Source organism: Aspergillus sydowii, assembly GCF_001890705.1.
Source record: "Aspergillus sydowii CBS 593.65 unplaced genomic scaffold ASPSYscaffold_3, whole genome shotgun sequence".
Taxonomy (NCBI): domain Eukaryota; kingdom Fungi; phylum Ascomycota; class Eurotiomycetes; order Eurotiales; family Aspergillaceae; genus Aspergillus; species Aspergillus sydowii.
Genome location: NW_024467861.1, coordinates 499,314 through 519,409, shown reverse-complemented (window position 1 = coordinate 519,409; position 20,096 = coordinate 499,314). Strand labels below are relative to the sequence as shown.

Sequence of the window (20,096 nt, the reverse complement as noted above, 5' to 3'; positions counted from 1 at the left end):
CGAATGGAGAGAGAGATATAAGATCAAGATTGTAATAACTGTCTCGCCCGCTCTGATCTCACAGCCATAATACACCGAAAACTATCAGGTACACCACTCAATCCATTCGAGAACGTAACTTCTGGCTGGACGACCTCCCCCTTCTCATCCACAGGACACTTCAAATCCATAGTCGCCAGCAGCGTCGCAACAGCAATATAAACGCCCGCCAGAGCAAGATGCTGTCCAGGACACACTCTCCTCCCAAACCCAAACGGGCCTTCGGGGAGTGGCTCGCCCTTCCCCCCTTCTTCCTGCGGAATGTACCTATCTGGATCAAATCCATCAGGAGACGAGTAATGCCGCTCATCGCGAGACATGGCCCACGCATTCGCAAAAGCAGTCGCGCCCGCCGGTATATAATATCCCCTGTAATGATCCTCATTCAGAGACGCATGCGGGATCCCAACAGGAGAAAGCGGCGCCCACCGCGTTGCCTCCTGGATGACGTATTCAAGGTACTTCATAGCCGGTCTATCCTCGAACTCAGGGAGACGCAATATGTCCCCGTTCTGGTCGAGACCGACCACGCGCTCAATTTCGGCTCTGGCCTTGGCCTGCACATCCGGGTAGCGCATTAAATTCAGGATACACACGATGATAGTAGACCAGGTTGTATTCCCGCCTGCAATGGATATTGCACCCGCGGCGCCTTTTAAATCGGCGATTGTTAAGCCCTCGTTAGCTTTTCCGTCTCGCTCGTTGTCCAGATATCGACCCAAGTGGGTACGCATAAACGATGGCTGCGTTGCATTTCCTGCTCGGATAGACGGCTCGGTTGCATCCCACGGTGTATCATGTAAAGCCTGGATGAATGGCCTTGTCTCGCGCGCATGGGCGAGGGGCTGTAAGGCGTGCCATACCCGCCCCGCACAGCTAGGCAGGTATCGAAGGATAGGGAAGAAGTCGACAATGGAGGCGCCAGGAACGCCGCCTTTACCTGTTGCTTCTTCGACGTCGAGGGCCATTTTCACGTACGGGTCGTTGTCTTCTTGGATGTCGATTCCGAATCCGATGCGGAGGACTACCGCTGTAGAGAATTGACGGAGGCGCATTTCCCAGTCGTCTGGGTTTTGGGTGATGGATTTAATGGCCCGACGGGCCTCTTCGAGTTGGAGCGGGCGGTATGGTTTACATGCAGACGGAGTGAATGACTGCTGTAGGAGTTTCCGGTGGAGTTTGAACAGAGCAGACCAGCGTAGAAACGTGAGGGTGACTACCCAGCCCATCTCTTCGAAGACAGCGAACCGTGGGCGATCGGCGTAGTTGGCGCCGCGCTTGTCGAGTAGGTCGTGGGCGGATTCAACGCTGTTGAGGACAATTACGGGCCGGGATAGAACGTTGAAGTATAGGATGTCTGACTTGTACTGTTTCCCCCATTGAGTGAAGGCGTGTTCGGGATGGTCCCTGGTATTGAGCCGGAGGTGGCCCAGTATCGGGTTACCAGGGGGTCCTGGGGGTAGCAACCTGGATGGGTTGACTTTCCTCAGAAGTATGATACTGATGCACAGGGCCAGGACGATAGAAAGAACTGCAGGAGTGATTCGCAACTCCATTTTGGCCGGGTTGTGGAGGTGAGATCGCAGGCGTTTGAATGTGAGCCCACTGTGCCCCGCGCAGACCTTGACAATTCCGGTTGCTTTGATAATCACAGGACTGCAGCCACAGGATGAATTTGTATCGACGACAAGCATAACCTACTCTTGGTTCAATGGCTGGCGGTTGAATTGTGCTGGACTGCTGCAGCGCTTACGCTTCAATACAGGATATTGTAAGACATAACGCGGCAAGACCCGAGGTCAGCCCAATCAAAATAGGGCTCATGCCAGGCAGGCCCACCGCCCCACTAACAAAGAATAAGCGCCCGCTCTGTTTAGTTGTATATTACCAGTATATGTGACATATTACAGGCCCCCATTCTGTATCCTAACATTGCATTCCTCCTTTCCTTCTCTCTTCATGCCAGAGGTCGCACAAGATGTTGGCTCTTCGAAGAACAGCTATTGCGTACTTCTGCATCGCTTTCTTTCTAATTAACGTCTTCTATCTCTACTCGCATTGGGACCGCCAACCCGTCATCCCGCTTGAAGATCGGCGTTCCCAGCTGTGGCAGCAGCTCCATCCCCTGCTTGAGAAATTCAAGCCAGACTGTCCTCAGCCTGCTTTGCATGACAGTGCAGGCGCCCGACGATTTGATGCTGTAAACGAGACTCCACGCGAAAACTACGTCTCCAATGTTGACGAGATTCAATTACCGATGCAAGCAGCACATGATGGCTTCGTGCAGGCTATCCGCAATTTGGAGGTCAGTCGTCCTTATATACGCGGAACAACTGGCATAGTATCCTCTGCAGGAGGAGATTATTTGCCTACCTTCCTGGTATCCCTCTTGTTTCTGCGGCGGACTGGATCGACTCTGCCGGTGGAGGTGTTTATGAAGGATTGGACAGAGTACGAGCCTGAAATTTGCGAGACCGTTTTACCCCGGCTGGGCGCAAAATGTCTGGTGCTCTCGGATATTCTTGCAGGGCAAGATTTCGCAGCCCAGGAGAACTTGCAGAGCTTGTCAGAGATAGAGGGATTCCAAATCAAATCGTTTGCCATGCTATTCTCTTCCTTCGAGGAATTCCTCTGGCTAGACGCAGACTGCGTTGCCCTCTATGATCCAAGGTCATTATTCAACTCTGAACCATTTACATCTACTGGCTTTGTTACATGGCCAGATTTCTGGGTCAATTCGGCTGCGCCGGTATACTTTGACATTTCTCGGCAAGCCGAACCTCTCTCGACTACCCGACAAGCCACCGAGGCAGGGATACTGCTTGTTTCAAAAGAAACCCACTTCTCCACGTTAATCCTGGCAGTCTATTACAATTATTATGGCCCAGATTATTATTATATACTGCTTGGCCAGGATGCGCCAGGTACTGGTGACAAAGACACCTTCCTCCATGCTGCAACCGCCCTGAACCAGACCTTTTACGCTGTTAGTGAAACGGCGGTGGATGTAGGAAACATCACCCCTTGGGATCCGGACGTTGCAGTCAATGCAGGCTATATCCAAGCCGATCCAATCCAGGACTATAGCTTGACAAGCCAAGGGAAATGGAGAGCCAAGGATCCTTCAATCTTCTCTAGCCCACCACGAGCCTTCTTTGTTCATGCCGGAGACCCAGAATTCAATCCAGGAAAGGAGCTATTGGGTGAGAAGTTAACAGGTTTCGACGGGGAACCTACTCGGCTCTGGACGTATCCTCCCGAAGCAATGCAACGGCTAGGATGGGACGTCGAGAAGGTATTCTGGGAGGTGACGTTGGCCGTGGTGTGTGATATGCAGCCGCCTTTTCAATCCTGGGAGTCTGAAGTCAGGCTCTGTGAGCGGACAAGGGGGCATTGGGAGGCTGTATTCGAGAACCCAGATGCAAAGGTCCCGGAGTTTGTGGTGGCAGTTTCAAATTAAATAGACATTATAAATTTAGATAGACTATATAGACGCCCTCAAGCAGGTCTCGAGGTCAAAAATGCTATATATATATACAACCATAGATTCAGTAATCAGGCTTCGAGAACGCTTATTGCGGCTCTATCCCGCCTTGGATTTCGTCTGGTTAAATCGAGAAGCACATGGGCCTCCATGTTCACTTAGAGGGAAAGGTCCCTCGAGGACAAAAGGAGGTATAGATATTTCACGGACGTGAGACCGTTAGGGCTCATCCGCGAGCCAGTCCTGGAGATTTAGTGATAGCGGTCTTCCCGCGCCCAAAATATTTGCTTCCTAACACAGTGGACATACTTCCCCCAGGCGTATTGGGCAAGCCAAGCAAAGGGCGGTGCCTGTATGGTACGGCGGACGGTAAGATCAATGCGGAACTATGCCTAATGCAGAATATGCGAAACGATTGTGAATTGCTTTACTTTTATCTCTAGCGCTAATTGATTACAAGACATTACCGGTATTCCATACTCCTGAGTGTAGAGCGTAAACTATGTTTGCTGTTCCCCTCTGCAGTTTGTTGTTGAGCGCGTGCTTATCCAGTGTATTGAGCTGGGAAGGAAAGTTTTTTTCACTGAAGAATGTGGCGGAGAAGCTGAATTCACTGGATGATATGAATAAAAGCGGCCAGAATTTAAGCAATCTACGAATACGGAGTAGAAGAGATCGTATAACCGCCGAGTTTCACAGTAGCCTGTAAAGTATATTGGTAGGTAAAGTAATATAGGAGGCAGCTAGATCTAAATTGGTATATTCCATACCTCAGCCTTGTTCATTACGGCCTTCATGCAAACTAACCGCCCGATCTCAGCCGCAGGTCCAGCGCCAGTCTGACTACCCCGCCTTCATTTTCATCTTAGCCTTCCTATCTCGCTGCCCCAAAGGCATCCTGGTATTAGGACAGAGCGTGGCCTCTTTCGGCAAACACCAACATGCGCTTCACGCACGATGACTACACTGTGGCTTGGATCTGCGCCCTACCGATAGAAATAGCTGCAGCAAAAGCCATCCTGGACGAGGAGCACGACTCCCTGCCGCAGCCGAAAACAGACCATAACGTCTACACACTTGGGGCTATAAGCGGCCATAATGTGGTGTTGGTGTGCCTACCAGCCGGAGTCTACGGGACGGTTTCGGCCTCCACGACCGTGTCGCATATGGTTTCAACTTACCCGAATATTGAATTCGGGCTGATGGTTGGTATTGGAGGGGGAGTTCCACGGGAGTATGACCGGGCTGCAGCAGCTGATATTCGGCTCGGCGATATCGTTGTTAGCAGGCCAACTGGGTCTTTATCCGGGGTGGTTCAGTACGACTACGGCAAGACAGTTCGCGAAGGAAAGCTTCAGCGCACAGGCTCGCTCAATAAACCTCCCCGGGTCTTGCTAAAAGCAATAGCACATTTAGAAGGTGAAGAGGTGGCGGGAAAGAGGCAGGTTCGCGACATCCTAGCACAAATAGATCAAGGGGTCGGGAATCAATTTCCACGCCCGGAAAGAGATATGCTCTTCAAGGCAGGGTATTACCATGAAAACCTCGAAGCAAACTGCTCTGCGTGCGATACAGATCAACTGGTTGACCGCCCTTTACGAAGCAGACCTGATGAGCCGTATATTCACTATGGTCTTATTGCTTCCGGGGACCAGGTTATGAAAGACGCTAGGACCCGCGACTCCATTGCAGGAGAACTGGATATTCTTTGCTTTGAAATGGAGGCTGCTGGGGTCATGGATGAGCTGCCGTCGCTGGTCATACGGGGAATCTGTGACTATTGTGATTCCCACAAGCATAAAGAATGGCAGCCATATGCAGCTTTGGCTGCTGCTGCATATGCAAAGGCCTTGTTATCGACCGTTCCAATTATCATAAACAAGAACAGGAAACCGGAGAAAGGTATGCAATTGCATGAAATTATCAAAAAACTAGATGGGTGCTAATGACGAGAAGTTGGATTTACGGCAGATGAAGAGGCATGCTTACAGAGTCTGTTTCTCACGGACCCGGAGGATGATAAGAATGCGCTGCGAAGACGAAAAGGGGGTCGTGCGACTGGAACATGCGAATGGATACTAGAAACCGACGAGCTAATGGATTGGCTTGAAATATCAAAGCCTCGAGGTGAAGGAGGTTCAAATGTCCTGTGGCTTCACGGCAACCCTGGGACTGGAAAGTCGACCATGGCAATGACGATGGTAGACGAGATCCCAAGACAGCAGGCCTTTACGAAGGGAAGCAAGGTCCTGGTCTATTTCTTTTGCGACTCTAGCAGCGACAAGCAGCGAACGGCGATATCAATTTTACGTGGCCTGATATATTATTTGGTGAAGCAGCGCCCTTACTTGGTCAAATTCCTATTGGCAAAGTATAACGAGAGAAAAGAGAGCTTGAATAGTTCATTCGATGCATTATGGGGTATCTTAATGGAAATGGGAAGGGACGCTGCCGTCGAGATATACTGTATCATTGACGCCCTGGATGAGTGCGAGTCAGATTCACAGCAAGACCTTCTACGCCAGATCCACCAGTCCTTTGGAGAACAGCAAACGGCAGAGTCCTCACTATCTCATCTGCACTTACTGATCACTAGTCGTCCCTATCCCGAGATCGGTGACTACCTATCCCACTTTACAAACAAAGATCTGGCCTCCTACAGTGCCGTGGAGAATGATCTGAGAGTCATGATTGAAGCGAAAGTCGAGGATCTGGCCGCGAGAAAAAAGTACCCGAAATCAGTAAAGGAAGAAGTCTCAAGTATCCTAGAGGACAAGGCCGAGGGAACATTCCTATGGGTAGGAATTGCCTGCAGTGAATTGGCTCGGCCAGAAGTACGATCTAGAAATGCAACCAGGACCCTTGCGAGAATGCCACCGGGATTGCACGCTCTATATAAGCAACTATTGAACGCGGCACTGGTAGAAAGGGGTGACGATGAAGACGAGAAAGAAACCATGAGGACCATGATGAAATTCGTTGCATTTGCGCGGCGGCCGTTGACGGTACTAGAACTCACTGCTCTTTGTGGACTATATCCTGATGACGACGATGATACCCGTATTCAATTCACCAAAGAGCTCATTGAGCTTTGCCGCCTAATAATTGTAATTCAAGATGAACATGTCCGGCTTTTACACAAGTCTGTGAAGGATTTTCTCGTGAAGGAAGAGCTGGACATCGAGGAGATAAAGGCTCACGCCGATATGGCAAATCACTGCATCAACCACATCCTTGATGCTATTGGGATTATTGGCGATGAGGGAATCTCATTTCTCAAGTACGCAATCGAGTACTGGCCTGAACATGCAGCGAACGCCGATACTGCCTGGACTGTAGGCCCGCAGCAGGAACTATTTTTCGAGCCTGATTCAAGGTATTGGGCTCAATGGCAAGCAAGGTACAATGCCATGATGAACTACAATATCCAAAACCCGTGGTGGGTTGGCTTCGGTATATTCCATGCTGCAGCAATGTGGAACATCATACCATTGATTCTATGGGGCCTTAAAGCAAACCCAGAATACAATGATGACGAGTTTGGAATAATGCCCATATTTACACCACTAGTGGAGGCAGCAAATGAGGGGCACATCAATGTGATGCGCGTTCTATTGAACAAAATGCCGGTTGGAGTGCGAGTATCTGCGCTGGTCATAGGGGCTGCAGCAAGAAATGAGGAAAGTGGACTTGATATGATGAAGCTCATCCTAGACCGAGAAGGAGATCATGTCCAAGTCACTGATTGGGTGCTGGCTTCTGCAGTAGGGAATGCGAATACTGGACAGAAGCTCTTGCAACTACTCCTAGATCAGCAAGGAGACCAGATCGAGCCCAACGAGATGGTGGGCATCGCGGCAATGAACTGCTGGCATGGAAAGACAATTATGGGGCCGCTCCTAGATCGATACGACGGCCATATGAATATTACAGAAGAGCTGGTGCAGGCTGCAGCAATGAACAGGGGGGACGGACGAGGTGTTATGGAATTCCTCCTCGACCGACAAGGAGATCAGCTCCTGATTACAGAAAATATAGTGAGGGCTGCAGCGTATAATGAAGAAAGGGGAGCGGAAATCATAGAGCTCCTCCTTGAGCGAGAAGGCGATGGAATTCCGGTCACTGAAGCTGTGATCGAAGCAGCAGCAAGGAATTCAATCGCAGGCAGGCAAATACTGATACTTCTCTGTGGAAATGAACAGAAAGCCCTGGTCACAGAGAAGGTGCTCAAAGCAGCAGCAGCCAACCATGACCAGGGGTTGGAAATTATGGAATTTCTCCTCAATGAATGTCTGGAAACAAATTACTGCGTGACGCCAGATGTCCTGACTATTGCCTTGTACAATCAGCCTTCAGCCGCGCTTGCCTCATTGCTATTTGAACGTACGCATGAGCAGTTCGATCTGACAGAAGATATATGGGAGGCTGCTATCTACAACAGATATAGTACTGAGCATGTGCAGCTCCTGCTCCAGTATAACATGCACGTTGTCCTAACGGAAAGACTGTTGATGGCAATCTCAACACACTCTTGGGAGCATCGCAAGGAATTAATAATGCTCTTTCTCAATGCCGGCTCGCGGTGCACCGTGACCAAAAGAGTACTGGACATTATAGTCCGTTGGTTCGATGCCGACGTGATGGTGCTGCTTTTACAGCAACCAAATGGGCAGCTAAGGGTCACCGAGCAACAAATAACGGCAGCATTTCCAGGGGACAACAGGCTACGAGATCAGGACATATCATCACTTCCTAAGGCTATGGAGCCCATGACCCAGCCTTCTCGCATAGCACTAGACCTACCGACACCGGCAAGCACACGCCGATTTCGTCTGATAACGCAATCGCAAGTTCTTGATGACCACGATGACGAAGTCTGGTCCTCACAATTCTCCCAAGATGGCCTTAGCCTTCGCACAGTAGGCTGCAACGGACGGGTGATTGTTTATAAGACCAAGACCTGGTCGATAATACACGACCTGATCGCACACACACAGAGTATCCGTTATGTGGCATACAGCCACGANGATACAAGACTGGCGATATTGTATGTCGACAGCCTTATTCAGATCTGGGACACAAAGGTGGGTTCTCTGACTCTCTCTTCTCTAAAGTTCGATAGCCCGTCTGGACTTATTAACATGATGCCAGACTTATGAGTGCCTACAAGTACTGCATGGGACGACTGATGCAAATGAACTACATTGGGTCACAAACGAAGAGATCATCATTTTAACTCATTATAAAATCAGCCACTGGAGCACAACCGGCTCATGTACATACAAGTGGCCGAACTTTTTCCAGTGTCCCATATACTACTGCTGCATAACGCCAGACGGCACACAATTACTGGTCTCTGATGCCAGGCAATTGCACGTTTTTGATATCAAAACACGGACGAAGAAGATATCTTTCTCGCTGGATGATTACGCACCATCTTTTGTGGTGGACCCCAATTCTGGTCATTTGCTTGCCACTCTAAGGGGTGGTGAGGTTCAGCTGCTTGACTTCAACCTGGGAAGCGTCATCTGTCGATACAGGGGAAACAAGGCATGCGGGATAAGAAGCACTATTTTCGGTTCGGACAATAGTCTAGTCATAAGCGGGAGTTCTGACGTTTGCATATATGTATGGGATCGGGGTTCTGGTGCCCTTGTGGATATCTTGGAAGGACCTGAGTCAGGCTACGTAAATTCTTTGTCACTGAATCCAAGCAATCCAGACATGTTCGCGTCTAGCGGAGGTGATGGCACTGTGCGAATCTGGGTCCGAAAGACAGGAGAGCTGAGTGACTGAGTACGTTCATATCAAAGAGTACTTTGTATACTGGTCTATAAACATGAAACCTCCGAATCTGACACAGTAAATTCACAATAAACAGCCAGCCCAGTTAACCCTATGCTGCCTTATTTGCGGCTAGGTAATATTTTACGCTTCATACCACATGATGGTGAGAATTTACACCTCTAAATACTTTTCACCTGTGTCATTTCACTTGTTCCAGCTCCCCACTCCATCCACTGAGGCGATGCTGACATCTTCCTCATTCACCACCACGGTCTTAGGCTGGAGTGTAACATGATGGATGCCGTATCCATAGAAACAGTCACTCGCGGTATTAACAATCCTGTGAAAATCTGCCTCACTGCCACCCTCAATGGCGAGATGCGCGGAGGCAATGGACTTCTCCTGGTTCAGTTGCCATACGTGGAGCTCATTCACGGCGGTGATTCCTGGAATCTGTATTGGTTGCTTCCGTTAGATCGCTGGAGATAAAACAAAAACCACATATATTTAGGAAGAGGCCAAATAGATACCTGCAGCAAGTCACGCTTCACATTCTCTGGCTCAACGCCATCTGGGGCACTCTGGAGCAGGATACGCCCACCCCGTTTGACTTTGTCATATCAGCTGTCTGAAACCAATAGCAACAGGGTAGTATCCATGACTAACTGAAAGGAAGAGACGAGAGGAATATCATCACCGCAATAGCCATACCCACCGCGGGATCTGCGTAGTATCGCCCACTGTAGTCGGTCTGCCAGATTATAAGGCCGGCGATGATAATACCGAGATTGTTTGCGCAGTCGCCCATGATATGAACAAGGACTGCCATTAGAGCGAGGTCGAATTTTGGTTTGGTGTTGGCTTGTTTGTGTGGGATGACGGTCTCTTGTTCAATGTCCGAATGTTCATCGCTGCGGGTATCGAGTTGGACTTTGTGGTCATGCTCTTGACAAAGGTTAGTATCGCCCATGTCAGTTTAGTAAAGAGGTTAAAAGCTGTTGAAATCTCACCGTGCAAGAATACAACACTGATGATATTCAGGCCAAAGCCTACACATCCAATAACCATGACAAGCCTGGGGTCTTCAACGACTGCGGGAAGAGTAGTCAGTATCTGAACTTGAAAGAAACGTTAGGGCCTCGTACCCTCCACTTTGATGAACCTCCCAATAGACTGCAAGAAGGTGCTAATCCCAAGCGAAAACAACAGAACTCCATTAAAGAATGCGCCTAGGAGCTGGGATCGCTGCCACCCAAAAGTGAACGACGGCGGCGGGGAATGCTTTTGCTCGACCTTCTATATGTCAGTATAGAGCTGTGAATTATTTAAATGTGGAATAGTTACAATGGCAGCGGCCAGCGCAACCATGAAACCGACGACGTCGCTAAGCTGGTATACAGTCAGTTAACCAGCTCACAGCTCACCAGCTATCGTCCAAGCGGTTAACGGCATACATAGTGAAAGGCATCGGCAATGAGAGCAAGAGAGCCTGTATAAAAGCCGACTATATAATATACTCAGTATGTCGGCGTTTAACAACAGAGGGACGGAAGTATACCCGATATCTCGGCGATGAAGAAGGACATTGATATCCCCGTCACCGCGCTGAGGCGTTGGATCCGAGAGATTTTATATTGCATTTTTGCTAGAAAGTTCTGAAGACATTTGCTTGAGCACTACAAAAACAATGTGCCACTTGTTTATCCCTTTATATGCCATATACTTCATGAGGTTGTGAAGGAAGATCACCGGATCGGCATATTCCCGTTTAGGATGTGAGTGTTTCATTAAGGTGGACCCGGCATTTCTTCATGCACGATAAAGTGTATATATGGCTTCTAATTGCATGGCTAAATATCGGGAACCCCTGCATATCAACCTCCAGCGGTTAGATAGTATATCCTGTTGTGGCAAGTCCATCTAGAATTACCATTGGAAACCCTATTTGGATGCAGGATCTCAATTCGGTAAATAGTCAGGCTTAATACAATATTAATGATTCTAATCATATTTTATCTCTATATCGGCTTGGTCATTTGATTTCACAGCAAGGATATATTCAATGCCATATAATACCGTGCGTACTGGTAAACTGACCAAGTGAGAATTGGATAGATATGGCACTTCAGCTGCATTACAATAAACCAGCGCCAAATGGTCAATAAAGGCCAGGCCCATAGATTGACGCCCTGCACGAACTGAAGCGCTACTACTTCCCAAACATCCCATCTGCAGAAGCAGCACCCGCATCCACCTCAACCATCTGCTCCGGCGTCCTCGCCGCAACAATGATGTAATTCCCCAGTAACCTCGTGCGAAACGCCGCCTCGCAGTACCGGAAATAATAAAGCCATTGCCGGCGAAACGCCTCGACTTCGCCATCCGACACCCCCGGGTGTGCGGCGCGGTAGTCCGACTCGATCCGGCCCCAGTTGTGCAGGAAATTGTCCTGCCAGGCCAGGAGGGTCTTGCCGTAATGGGGGCCGATGTTCAGGGCAGAAGTTACCTCGAGATTCCCCTCTGAGCCGCGGTGGAGCGAGTCGAAGAGCATGTGGATTGTTGGCAGGTAGCCGCCTGGGAAGACGTACCGGCCGATGAATGTCGGGACTTTGGATTTTGTTGCGCGCAGCTGAAAAGACTGGTTAGTTGATTTGTGGTTTATTAGGTACTTGAGGTTCATACTTTGTTGGTCATGGTAATCCCGTCAATGACCATGACTCCATGAGTAGGGTGCAGAAGCCTAGAGATAGTCTCAAAGTACTCATCCAGGTATTCCGGCCCAACATGCTCAAACATCCCCACCGAGATGATGCGGTCATAGAACCCCCCGCCCTGATCTGAATCCGAATTCGGATCTGGGTCTGGCCCAGACGCATGCCGGTAGTCGCAAAGCAGGATCCGGACGCGGTCTTGCAGCCCGGCTGCCTTGATTCTTTGATCCGCGAGGCTCTTCTGTCTCTCTGATAGGGTTAGGCCCGTTACGCGACACCCGTAGAGCTGTGCCGCCTTGATGCCTAGATCACCCCATCCGCAGCCGATGTCGAGAACGTGGTGTGAGGATGAAAGCTGCGCTTTTGATAGGAGGTTCCGGACCTTGCGGGCCTGTGCAGACTCGAGGGGTTCTGCAGGATCGCCGGACCAGTGCGCGCAGGAGTAATTCAGATCCGGTGAGAGGAAGGCGCTGAAGAGCTCGTTGGAGGTGTCGTAGTGGGATGAGATGTTTTGCCGGGCTTCCTGGATGCTGTTGGTGGGTTGGAGGAGCCATGCCACTCGGGGGAGAAGTTGAAGCAGTGGATTTCCCGATCCAAGACGGTTTTTGTTCTTGATGTAGATCTATATGTTGTTAGACAGACCATCTGGATAGAATCAAGGGTGTGGATATGCGCACGTCAAATATTCGACCGAGGTCATCACAGTCGACTTCTTGGAACATATAGGCTTCCGCAAATCCCTAAACTCATGAGTAACTAGGTCTTTGCATCTAAAAGTTAGATGATGTCTTACTAGATCGAAACATGAACAAATTCTCATCCACACATTGGGACTGCGAACGCGGAGCACCACAGTGGAATCGGACTTCTCGGGTCCGGTCTCTCCCACCTGGATCTCCTCTGGGGGTTCTTTGTATTGGAGAATGAACTTCAGACGAGCACCATTTATCCGCTGGAGCGCATGGAGGGCAATCTGCTGCGCATAGGGATGAATATAATATGACAGCGTAGACGCCATGGCGCTGGTGGTGGTCGCTGTGGCCTTACTGGTGCTCATTTACAAACAGACTGACTAGATACACATCGGTTAGAAAGGTTTATCAACTGATTCTGTATTATTGAACTGGCGAGGAGTAGCATATAAGCACAGTGATGTTGGGTGTCTTGTAGTCGTCATATTTCCTGTTTGGGTAATGAGCTGTCCTACCAGGCGACGTCATCGACTACTCATGGTAACGTTACACATCGACCTGGAAATAGTTCTCGGTGTATTTATAGTACCTCGGAGGATATGATGGAGGATATTATTACTGGTGGTTTAATGTCCAAGATCTCCGTTAACTTCCTAACATCGTGGAACGCGGGCTTCCGGGCTTCAGTATGCCACGCAGCCACCAGCGCCAGTCTGGGCTTATCATGAATAATAAAATGAATCAAATGCTATTACATCTTCGATACCAGCGATAATAAATTCATTTCGTTCGTTTAGAGAGTTAGATGTCACTTCCCACCACCCAAGATTAAAGCCCGACAGAACCCAAAAGGCTAATGCCTATACCTAATCCAAGTAGCCCAGGGGTCAGCCCGGTTGAATGGCCTGCTGAGGGGGGTGTCGACGACTCGGCAGTCGCACTGGTAGTGTTGCTGGCAGGGCTACTGGCAGGGCTGCTAGTGGAAGTAGAGGTCATGGTAGGGTCATACGTGGTGGAGGCAAACGAGCACTTGCGTACAATATCATTTGCATCTATAAAGATCAGCATAATGCGGCTATATTTACCTTGCCATCAGAAAGAGACATACCATTGTCTTTGCCGTCTTTGCCGTACTTGTCGAGGCAGGCGGCGCAGTTTGGAACGTTCTTTGATGCACCAGGATCATTGCAGACGCATTTCATCTCAGCCGAATCGTCGTCGTGGGTAGAGTTGTCGCACCTGGCAGTCAGACTGACAACAGAGGCACAGGCATCCTTGCATTGGGATGGGACATCGTTGGAGTCGATATCCTGGGCCCAAACCGACGCAGCCAGGGCCAACGCAGAGAAGAGGAACAACGAACGCATTATATGTAACGGAGCCTTAAATTGCAACCCAATAAGTAGTCGAGATGGCAATAAGAGGTTATAGACCGAGCGCCTTTGATCTGGCATTTATATCCAAACCCTGGCGATCATCCAAGGCACCAGAATTCCAGTCTCCGCGCGGAATGCTAAAAATAAGACATCAAAGCTTGGGGAAATCTTGATTCATTCGACCGATGGAAGCAGGGCCAGGGTCTGTTCGCCTCCAGATACTCTGTGAAGCAAAGATCACCGTCTCCGCATGGCTGGGGTTGATGATTTGTTACGTCGTTCGCCGAACGCCGCATCATATCATTCGGCGAACGAAGAATTATTCGATCAATTGAGCCAACGAAAGGTCGTGTTGGGAATGCTCGGCGGGCGTGAAGACTGCCTTCATGGCCTTGATAGTCTTGACTCTTGAAGACAGTACAATCAAGACTTCTGCTCGATAAGTATCACTGCGCAGGGTTGGTCCGCCCGATCCGACACGGTCACCACCACATTGATCAACCAGCGGAAATGATCACCATCTACATGTGTAATTAGGATAGCTAGACACTCGCTGGGGGGTATATTGGAATCTATTAATTGCCTGTATTTAGATTCTTATTGGAGACCGCGATATCATTACTTTTACCCTTCTGAGCGATCGTCGAAGTTGAAGCGGTGATTGGCCATTGACTGACCGAGTCCGCCCGATCCGACACATCAGGCAGCACCCCAGTTCTTCCAGTTCCTTGCACCATCGAGAACAGCATCATGGACTGGGATAACCTCTGTTTCAACATCGCGGCCTTCATCGCCGGCGTCTTTGTCCTTGACTATGGCGCCGATAAATTCGTGGACCACACTGTCGTCGTCGGACGGCGCCTCGGCATTTCGCCGACTCTCATTGCCCTCTTGACGGCTGGAGCAGAGTATGAAGAGGTACTACCTTCATCGCCTTCACTGTCTTCACTGTGTCCGGATTGGATTTTATACTGACAAGTGTCTAGCTTGCTGTCGTGGTTGCCGCAGTCCTGCAGCACCGTAGCCCCCTGGCCCTGGGCAATGTGATGGGCTCCAGCATCTCCAATATCCTGGGGGCCTTTTCGCTGGGTCTTCTATGCCATCCAGGAAGAATGGAGTTTGACAGCACTGCAAAGATGTATTCTGCCTTGCTTCTTTTTGTAACGACATTGGTTGTGGGGATGGCGGTTTTCGACCAGCTAAATCAAGCCACCGGCGGAATTCTCATCGCCCTCTTTGTCATCTACCTGATCTCCATCGGCTACGCCATCTATAGAGACATAGCCGAGCCACCTCAGATGTCTGACAGCGACAGCGACAGCGAAGACGGTGTACCCACCAGTCAAAGCCATCAGATACCACCTTCAGAGACGGATCCCCTATTAGCATCGCCCAACTCGCCACCCCCAGATGAAGACAACAGAAGCCTATCACGACCACTCTACTACCATCTCCTCCAGCTCCTCTTCGGCCTCCTTGCGCTATCTCTATCTGGATACATCCTTGCCCACAGTGCGGGCGCAATCGCTGATGCCCTGCACCTGTCAGGCACTGTCTTCGGCCTGACAGTCATCGCATTTGCCACAACCCTCCCGGAGAAGTTCATTTCCGTGCTCAGTGGTTTCCGCGGGCAAGGCGGTATCATCGTTGCAACAACTGCAGGCAGCAACGTATTCCTCCTGACGCTGTGCGTCGGCATTGTTGCTGCCTCTGGAGGTACTGCCGATCAGCCGAAGGCAGACACATTTGTCCTTTTTGATCTGGTTACCGTCTGGGTCTCTGCGTTGTTGCTTGTGGCTGTGGTCTTTTTGAGACCGCCAAGTCGGGTTTCTGGTTTCGTTTTGCTTGTTGCCTACTTGGTGTTTTTGGTCTTGGAGTTCACGGTGTATAAACGATGAAGACGACGATAACGGGCCAAACCCTAAAAAGCATAGCTATACTCATGGTTGCTGAGGGATGTAGGTATTCTATATCCAATGGCACAAAAGTAATTAAGCAAGCTGTAGTACTACGGACCACGCTTAGACATGGCTTCATTCATCCATAGAAATAGACAAAACAAATCCGGTAAGCCGAGTTTTATACACATATGCTCCTCCACCTTCCAATATCTGTGCTAGTTTACCACCCAAATACCCCCTCAAAGTACTCAACCTCATAACTCGTCTCCTTAAGCACCTTATGCACAGTACCCCTAGTTGAATCCGCCAACGCCACCGGCCCAGAAACAAACACCGCCGTACGCCCGGGACGAGGGTCCGCAGCTGTAATGTTTTCAATCTTCTGCCGGATCAGGGCGCTGATGTCGGGACGGCCGGTGTTTATCCTGGTCTGTTTATTCTCGTTTCCATTCGCGGTGTTTGAACTTGAATTTAAACTTGAACTTGACCCCTCTTGTTCGTTTTGTGCTGTTCCTGAGGCTGAGGCTGATGTAACGAAACATTCAGCAGTGAAACCCCCAGAACCCTGAACAAGAACAAAACCCGAAAGTTCGCTTGAAAAAATCCGATTGATAAATGCCTCCTCCTTTGCAGTCCAGATCAGATTAACAGATCTCGTACGAAGCGCCGTATCCCCGGTTGAAGCTCGCGAGAAATGGTCCCGGATATACGGCACTGCGGCGGTGATTCCAGTGCCCCCGGCGATTAATACCACGTTTTCGAATCTGTGTAGAGGGGATGGACCGCCGTAGGGTCCTTCAACGAGGAGAGTTAGGTCGATTGGAGACGGGGAGCCGGATTTCAGACATTGGGTCTTTAGACGAGAGGTCCAGCCTGATAACGGGCGGATGTAGAAGGTGAATCTGGAAGCGGAGCTGCCGTGGCTCGAAGTTTCGTTTTTCTCTGCTTTCCGGACTGGAGGGATGGATCCAACATCCAAAGATGGGTTGGATGAGGGAGTCGTGTCGATTTGAGTCTTCTCCGATGGTTCTGACTGGACTAGGTCTGGGATTATGGATGTATCATTATCACCATCACCATCGGACCAACTCCAACTCGCGAGACTAAACGCGTGGTTCTCGTACCCCTTCCACCGGAGCGGTTCGTACAGGTAGTAATGCTGCCCCGGTCTAGGCATGAGAGAGCGAGAGCCAGGGCCAGGGAAGACATCGACCTTGATAACGTTTGCGTCCTTGAGGTATACCGCGGTGGATTTGGTCCCGGCATTCGGAGTGAAGGACAGAGGCAGAGGCAGGTTGCAGTACGCGAGACGGAGGAGGCGGACTGTTCTGTCGAAGCCCCAGATTGCGACTATGGACCAGATGAAGGGGTTGTATTTTCCTTCGAGGATGCTGGTGTGACTGTTGCTTGTCAGTTGGCGTTTTGGCGAGGCAGTGGGCGAGGCAGTGGCGGATACTTACTAGTAGAGAGCGACTACTACGACGACGGCGAGTAGGATGTGCAAGAGTAGCCAGAAGTCGTAGATCTTCTGACGCACTATGGAGGAGGACAGACCGACCATAACAGATATAGTTGTAAGGGTCTTCTTTATTAGTTGGATGGCATGATTGAACAAGAATAAGTGGACTCACAAGAATACCGCACCGGAACCAGTACTCGACAAGGGTGACTTTATAGTATTGGACTAGATGACCAGTCAGTGATAGCCAGTACCTAGATACGGAGATATACTCACGCTCGACATAATACCTGGTATACGCCGACGCGTGGATAATAGCCAGGACCATGGTGACGCGAGCAATCGCGCGATGGTAGAGATTCAACGTCCCAAACCTCCACCCCGTAGCCCAGAGGATGATATTGTTTCGGCCGGAGAATGCCCAAAGGATGGGAAGGCCGCCAATTGCCATGATTCCCATTCTGTCTGCGACGTGGCGCTGGATCTGGTGCGGTTTCGTGTCGAAGCTGCTCAGTTAGTCTCTGGCCGGTACATGAATGCTGTCATATTCTGGAACGTACTAGAGACTTTCGTAGTATGTGTAATAGTCCGTAGCGCAGAGAAGGATGATCAGGATGCAGTAAAGGACAACCACAATTGTTTGTATCCGGGTTGAGATCTGGCGATGCCGCACCCATCCCAGCTTGCGGCGGCTGGAGCCGAATTCAGTCGGGAGAACAAAGTGCGTGTTGATCCATCGGTGGACTTTGCTGGTGATTCTAACTGGTAGGCTGAGAGAGGTGGTCTGTCTCCCTTCAATGTCTTGATCAACCTCGTATTGCTGGCCAAGGAGGAAGGCGTTGAATATGCGATGGAGTATGCCGGAGAAAACAATCGCGGCCCAGAAGACATATGGCATGAACCTACTCGATCAGCAAAAAAAACGAAATAAGAAGATGGTACTGACGAGTGAAAGTCATGAGCTGCTGTCGCAGTGTCCCAGCTTTCCTAATGGAGTCAGACAAGTTTCTTTACCGTATACAATGAGGAACGTACAAGGGTTTTGTAGCCCTGTGTGAAGAATTCCTCAGAAAGCAATGCTGGCTTCTCCAATAGACCCGCTGCCCCCTCAGCCATGTTATGAATAACCTTTAATCCCTGGATATACTCATTCGTGAAGGTGTTAGCAACGTCGGAGTACGGCATGAGAGAGACGCCATAGTCCTCCTGGCACTCCTTATTCTTCGCTTCATAGTATGCAGCTATGTCGTTTTCCGTGCAGTACTGGTGGGCAGTAGCATAGAGAGAAGTAATCTTCAACCTGCTTGAGCACTGGCTGGCGAAACTATCAACAGAGTCCGTTGAAAAGAGAACATAGTCCAGCGACGCCGCAGCACCAGCAAGACAGAGTTGGTCCTTGGGGGTCTGTGCTCTCGCAGCCTCTGAGAGGAGCGCGACAAGGACAAACGAAGAAAGCAGCATTGCTGATGGGGACGTGATGTGATGTTTTCTTCCGAGAAACGACGTCTGCCCTGGATGATACAAGGGATTATAACTGTTCCACACCCCACGGAGCTTCGGACGCCGCAGAGTCAGAAAAGTTAACGGCGTCAGGAAGCTGAAATGCAGATCCAGGCCATGTCGATACTTGGCCGACTGGATAATATTAATGCTTGTACAGAGTGGATAGTCTTAGACCCAGAACGATCCGTTCTGGCAGCAGGAAGTGCATCATTGCCAATCATCTAATCAATCTCATCATCAGCCCCATATCAAGCTCCGTAGCGGATGCCCATCTTGCCCCATTCGACCACGCTCCGAGATACGGATGCCGGCGAGAACCACAGTGGATCGGATGCTGGTTTATGGGTCCAGACCCTGAACTCACAGAATGGACAGCAACCGGGTTCATTCTCAATCCCGTGAGTACGGCTATCTACAGGCATGACCAAGCTACATGTCACCTTGTTCGGATGGGAACGCACTGATCACGGAGACTGCACCGTGTATACCCTGCCGTGGGGGTTCACGTAAATACATCTGATACCCAGTTGACAGGGTCAAGAGTCTTCCTTTTTTATTCTGCATTCCGCGCTTCCGTGTCAACGGGGTCCAAACTCCACCCTCATGCATATTGATCCGTGTATATCGTCTGGAAAGGACCCTAGAGGTTGAAACGCTGCGGCGCAGCTGTGCTGGAGCATCTTAGCAAATCTGATAGTCGACTCGTGAAGACGCTATGAGCTTAAGTAATCGGGGTCGGAAAACATTCATCTATTTTGTTCGTTTTGATTGGACAGATGATTATTAGTCATCGGAGACGGAAGCGAAGTCAGGCTAAAATATCTTATCTGATCGTGAAGACTGTAGACTTGTGGGGGTTCAGCATCCAGTACTCTTGGGCTAATCAACGTCGCTCGGTCAGAAACCAGCAGGGTCTGGAGCAGCCAGTCAGTGCGGATTAGACAGCCAGTTAGACAGCCACTTCAGCTATTCAGGGGCTCAATTTCAATTCTCCGAAGAACTCCCGATCCCTGAGAATTGCCCAATTCGCAGTTTGATTCATTCCAAGGCTTGGTCAAAATGTGCTCAATTGTCTCTCCCTGAATCCTCATATTCATCCACGGCAACTGAAATCAGTGCGGAGCCGTACCTAGAGACCACTGCA

The 20,096-nt window shown here is 49.9% G+C and overlaps 8 protein-coding genes across 8 annotated transcripts; 3 read left to right on the top strand and 5 right to left on the bottom strand.

Moving 5' to 3' along the window:
* Positions 1-23: 23 nt before the first annotated feature.
* ASPSYDRAFT_147646 (cytochrome P450) lies at positions 24-1,595 on the bottom strand (the record flags this gene model as incomplete). The annotated part of the gene is made up of 1 exon (XM_040841737.1): positions 24-1,595. The coding sequence occupies one exon, from the start codon at positions 1,593-1,595 to the stop codon at positions 24-26; it is 1,572 nt and encodes a 523-aa protein (XP_040704314.1).
* Positions 1,596-1,841: 246 nt separating this feature from the next.
* ASPSYDRAFT_42249 (uncharacterized protein) lies at positions 1,842-3,581 on the top strand. Its single transcript, XM_040846439.1, has one exon. It carries the CDS (start codon positions 2,018-2,020, stop codon positions 3,497-3,499), a length of 1,482 nt encoding a protein of 493 aa, XP_040704313.1. The 5' UTR covers positions 1,842-2,017; the 3' UTR covers positions 3,500-3,581.
* A 775-nt stretch (positions 3,582-4,356) lies between these two features.
* Positions 4,357-9,460, top strand: ASPSYDRAFT_173200 (uncharacterized protein). Its single transcript, XM_040843437.1, has 3 exons — positions 4,357-5,425; positions 5,480-8,607; positions 8,675-9,460. The coding sequence occupies exons 1-3, from the start codon at positions 4,465-4,467 to the stop codon at positions 9,317-9,319; spliced, it is 4,734 nt and encodes a 1,577-aa protein (XP_040704312.1). The 5' UTR covers positions 4,357-4,464; the 3' UTR covers positions 9,320-9,460.
* A 54-nt stretch (positions 9,461-9,514) lies between these two features.
* On the bottom strand, positions 9,515-10,950 carry ASPSYDRAFT_87093 (cation diffusion facilitator family transporter; the record flags this gene model as incomplete). Its single annotated transcript, XM_040851780.1, has 8 exons — positions 9,515-9,763; positions 9,841-9,920; positions 9,977-10,255; positions 10,321-10,401; positions 10,456-10,603; positions 10,655-10,699; positions 10,765-10,814; positions 10,869-10,950. The coding sequence occupies 8 exons, from the start codon at positions 10,948-10,950 to the stop codon at positions 9,515-9,517; spliced, it is 1,014 nt and encodes a 337-aa protein (XP_040704311.1).
* Positions 10,951-11,336: 386 nt separating this feature from the next.
* Positions 11,337-13,117, bottom strand: ASPSYDRAFT_42245 (uncharacterized protein). Its single transcript, XM_040846438.1, has 4 exons — positions 12,815-13,117; positions 12,699-12,761; positions 11,993-12,643; positions 11,337-11,939 (listed from the first exon to the last, which is right to left on the bottom strand). The coding sequence occupies exons 1-4, from the start codon at positions 13,037-13,039 to the stop codon at positions 11,520-11,522; spliced, it is 1,359 nt and encodes a 452-aa protein (XP_040704310.1). The 5' UTR covers positions 13,040-13,117; the 3' UTR covers positions 11,337-11,519.
* Positions 13,118-13,541: 424 nt separating this feature from the next.
* Positions 13,542-14,080, bottom strand: ASPSYDRAFT_29040 (uncharacterized protein; the record flags this gene model as incomplete). Its single annotated transcript, XM_040844588.1, has 2 exons — positions 13,542-13,765; positions 13,822-14,080. 2 exons carry the CDS (start codon positions 14,078-14,080, stop codon positions 13,542-13,544), a joined length of 483 nt encoding a protein of 160 aa, XP_040704309.1.
* Positions 14,081-14,839: 759 nt separating this feature from the next.
* Positions 14,840-15,987, top strand: ASPSYDRAFT_29039 (sodium:calcium antiporter; the record flags this gene model as incomplete). Its single annotated transcript, XM_040844587.1, has 2 exons — positions 14,840-15,007; positions 15,076-15,987. The coding sequence occupies 2 exons, from the start codon at positions 14,840-14,842 to the stop codon at positions 15,985-15,987; spliced, it is 1,080 nt and encodes a 359-aa protein (XP_040704308.1).
* Positions 15,988-16,210: 223 nt separating this feature from the next.
* ASPSYDRAFT_87089 (ferric reductase family protein) lies at positions 16,211-18,910 on the bottom strand (the record flags this gene model as incomplete). The annotated part of the gene is made up of 7 exons (XM_040851779.1): positions 16,211-17,390; positions 17,451-17,572; positions 17,622-17,674; positions 17,726-17,955; positions 18,010-18,351; positions 18,396-18,436; positions 18,485-18,910. The coding sequence occupies 7 exons, from the start codon at positions 18,908-18,910 to the stop codon at positions 16,211-16,213; spliced, it is 2,394 nt and encodes a 797-aa protein (XP_040704307.1).
* Between the last annotated feature and the right edge of the window lie 1,186 nt (positions 18,911-20,096).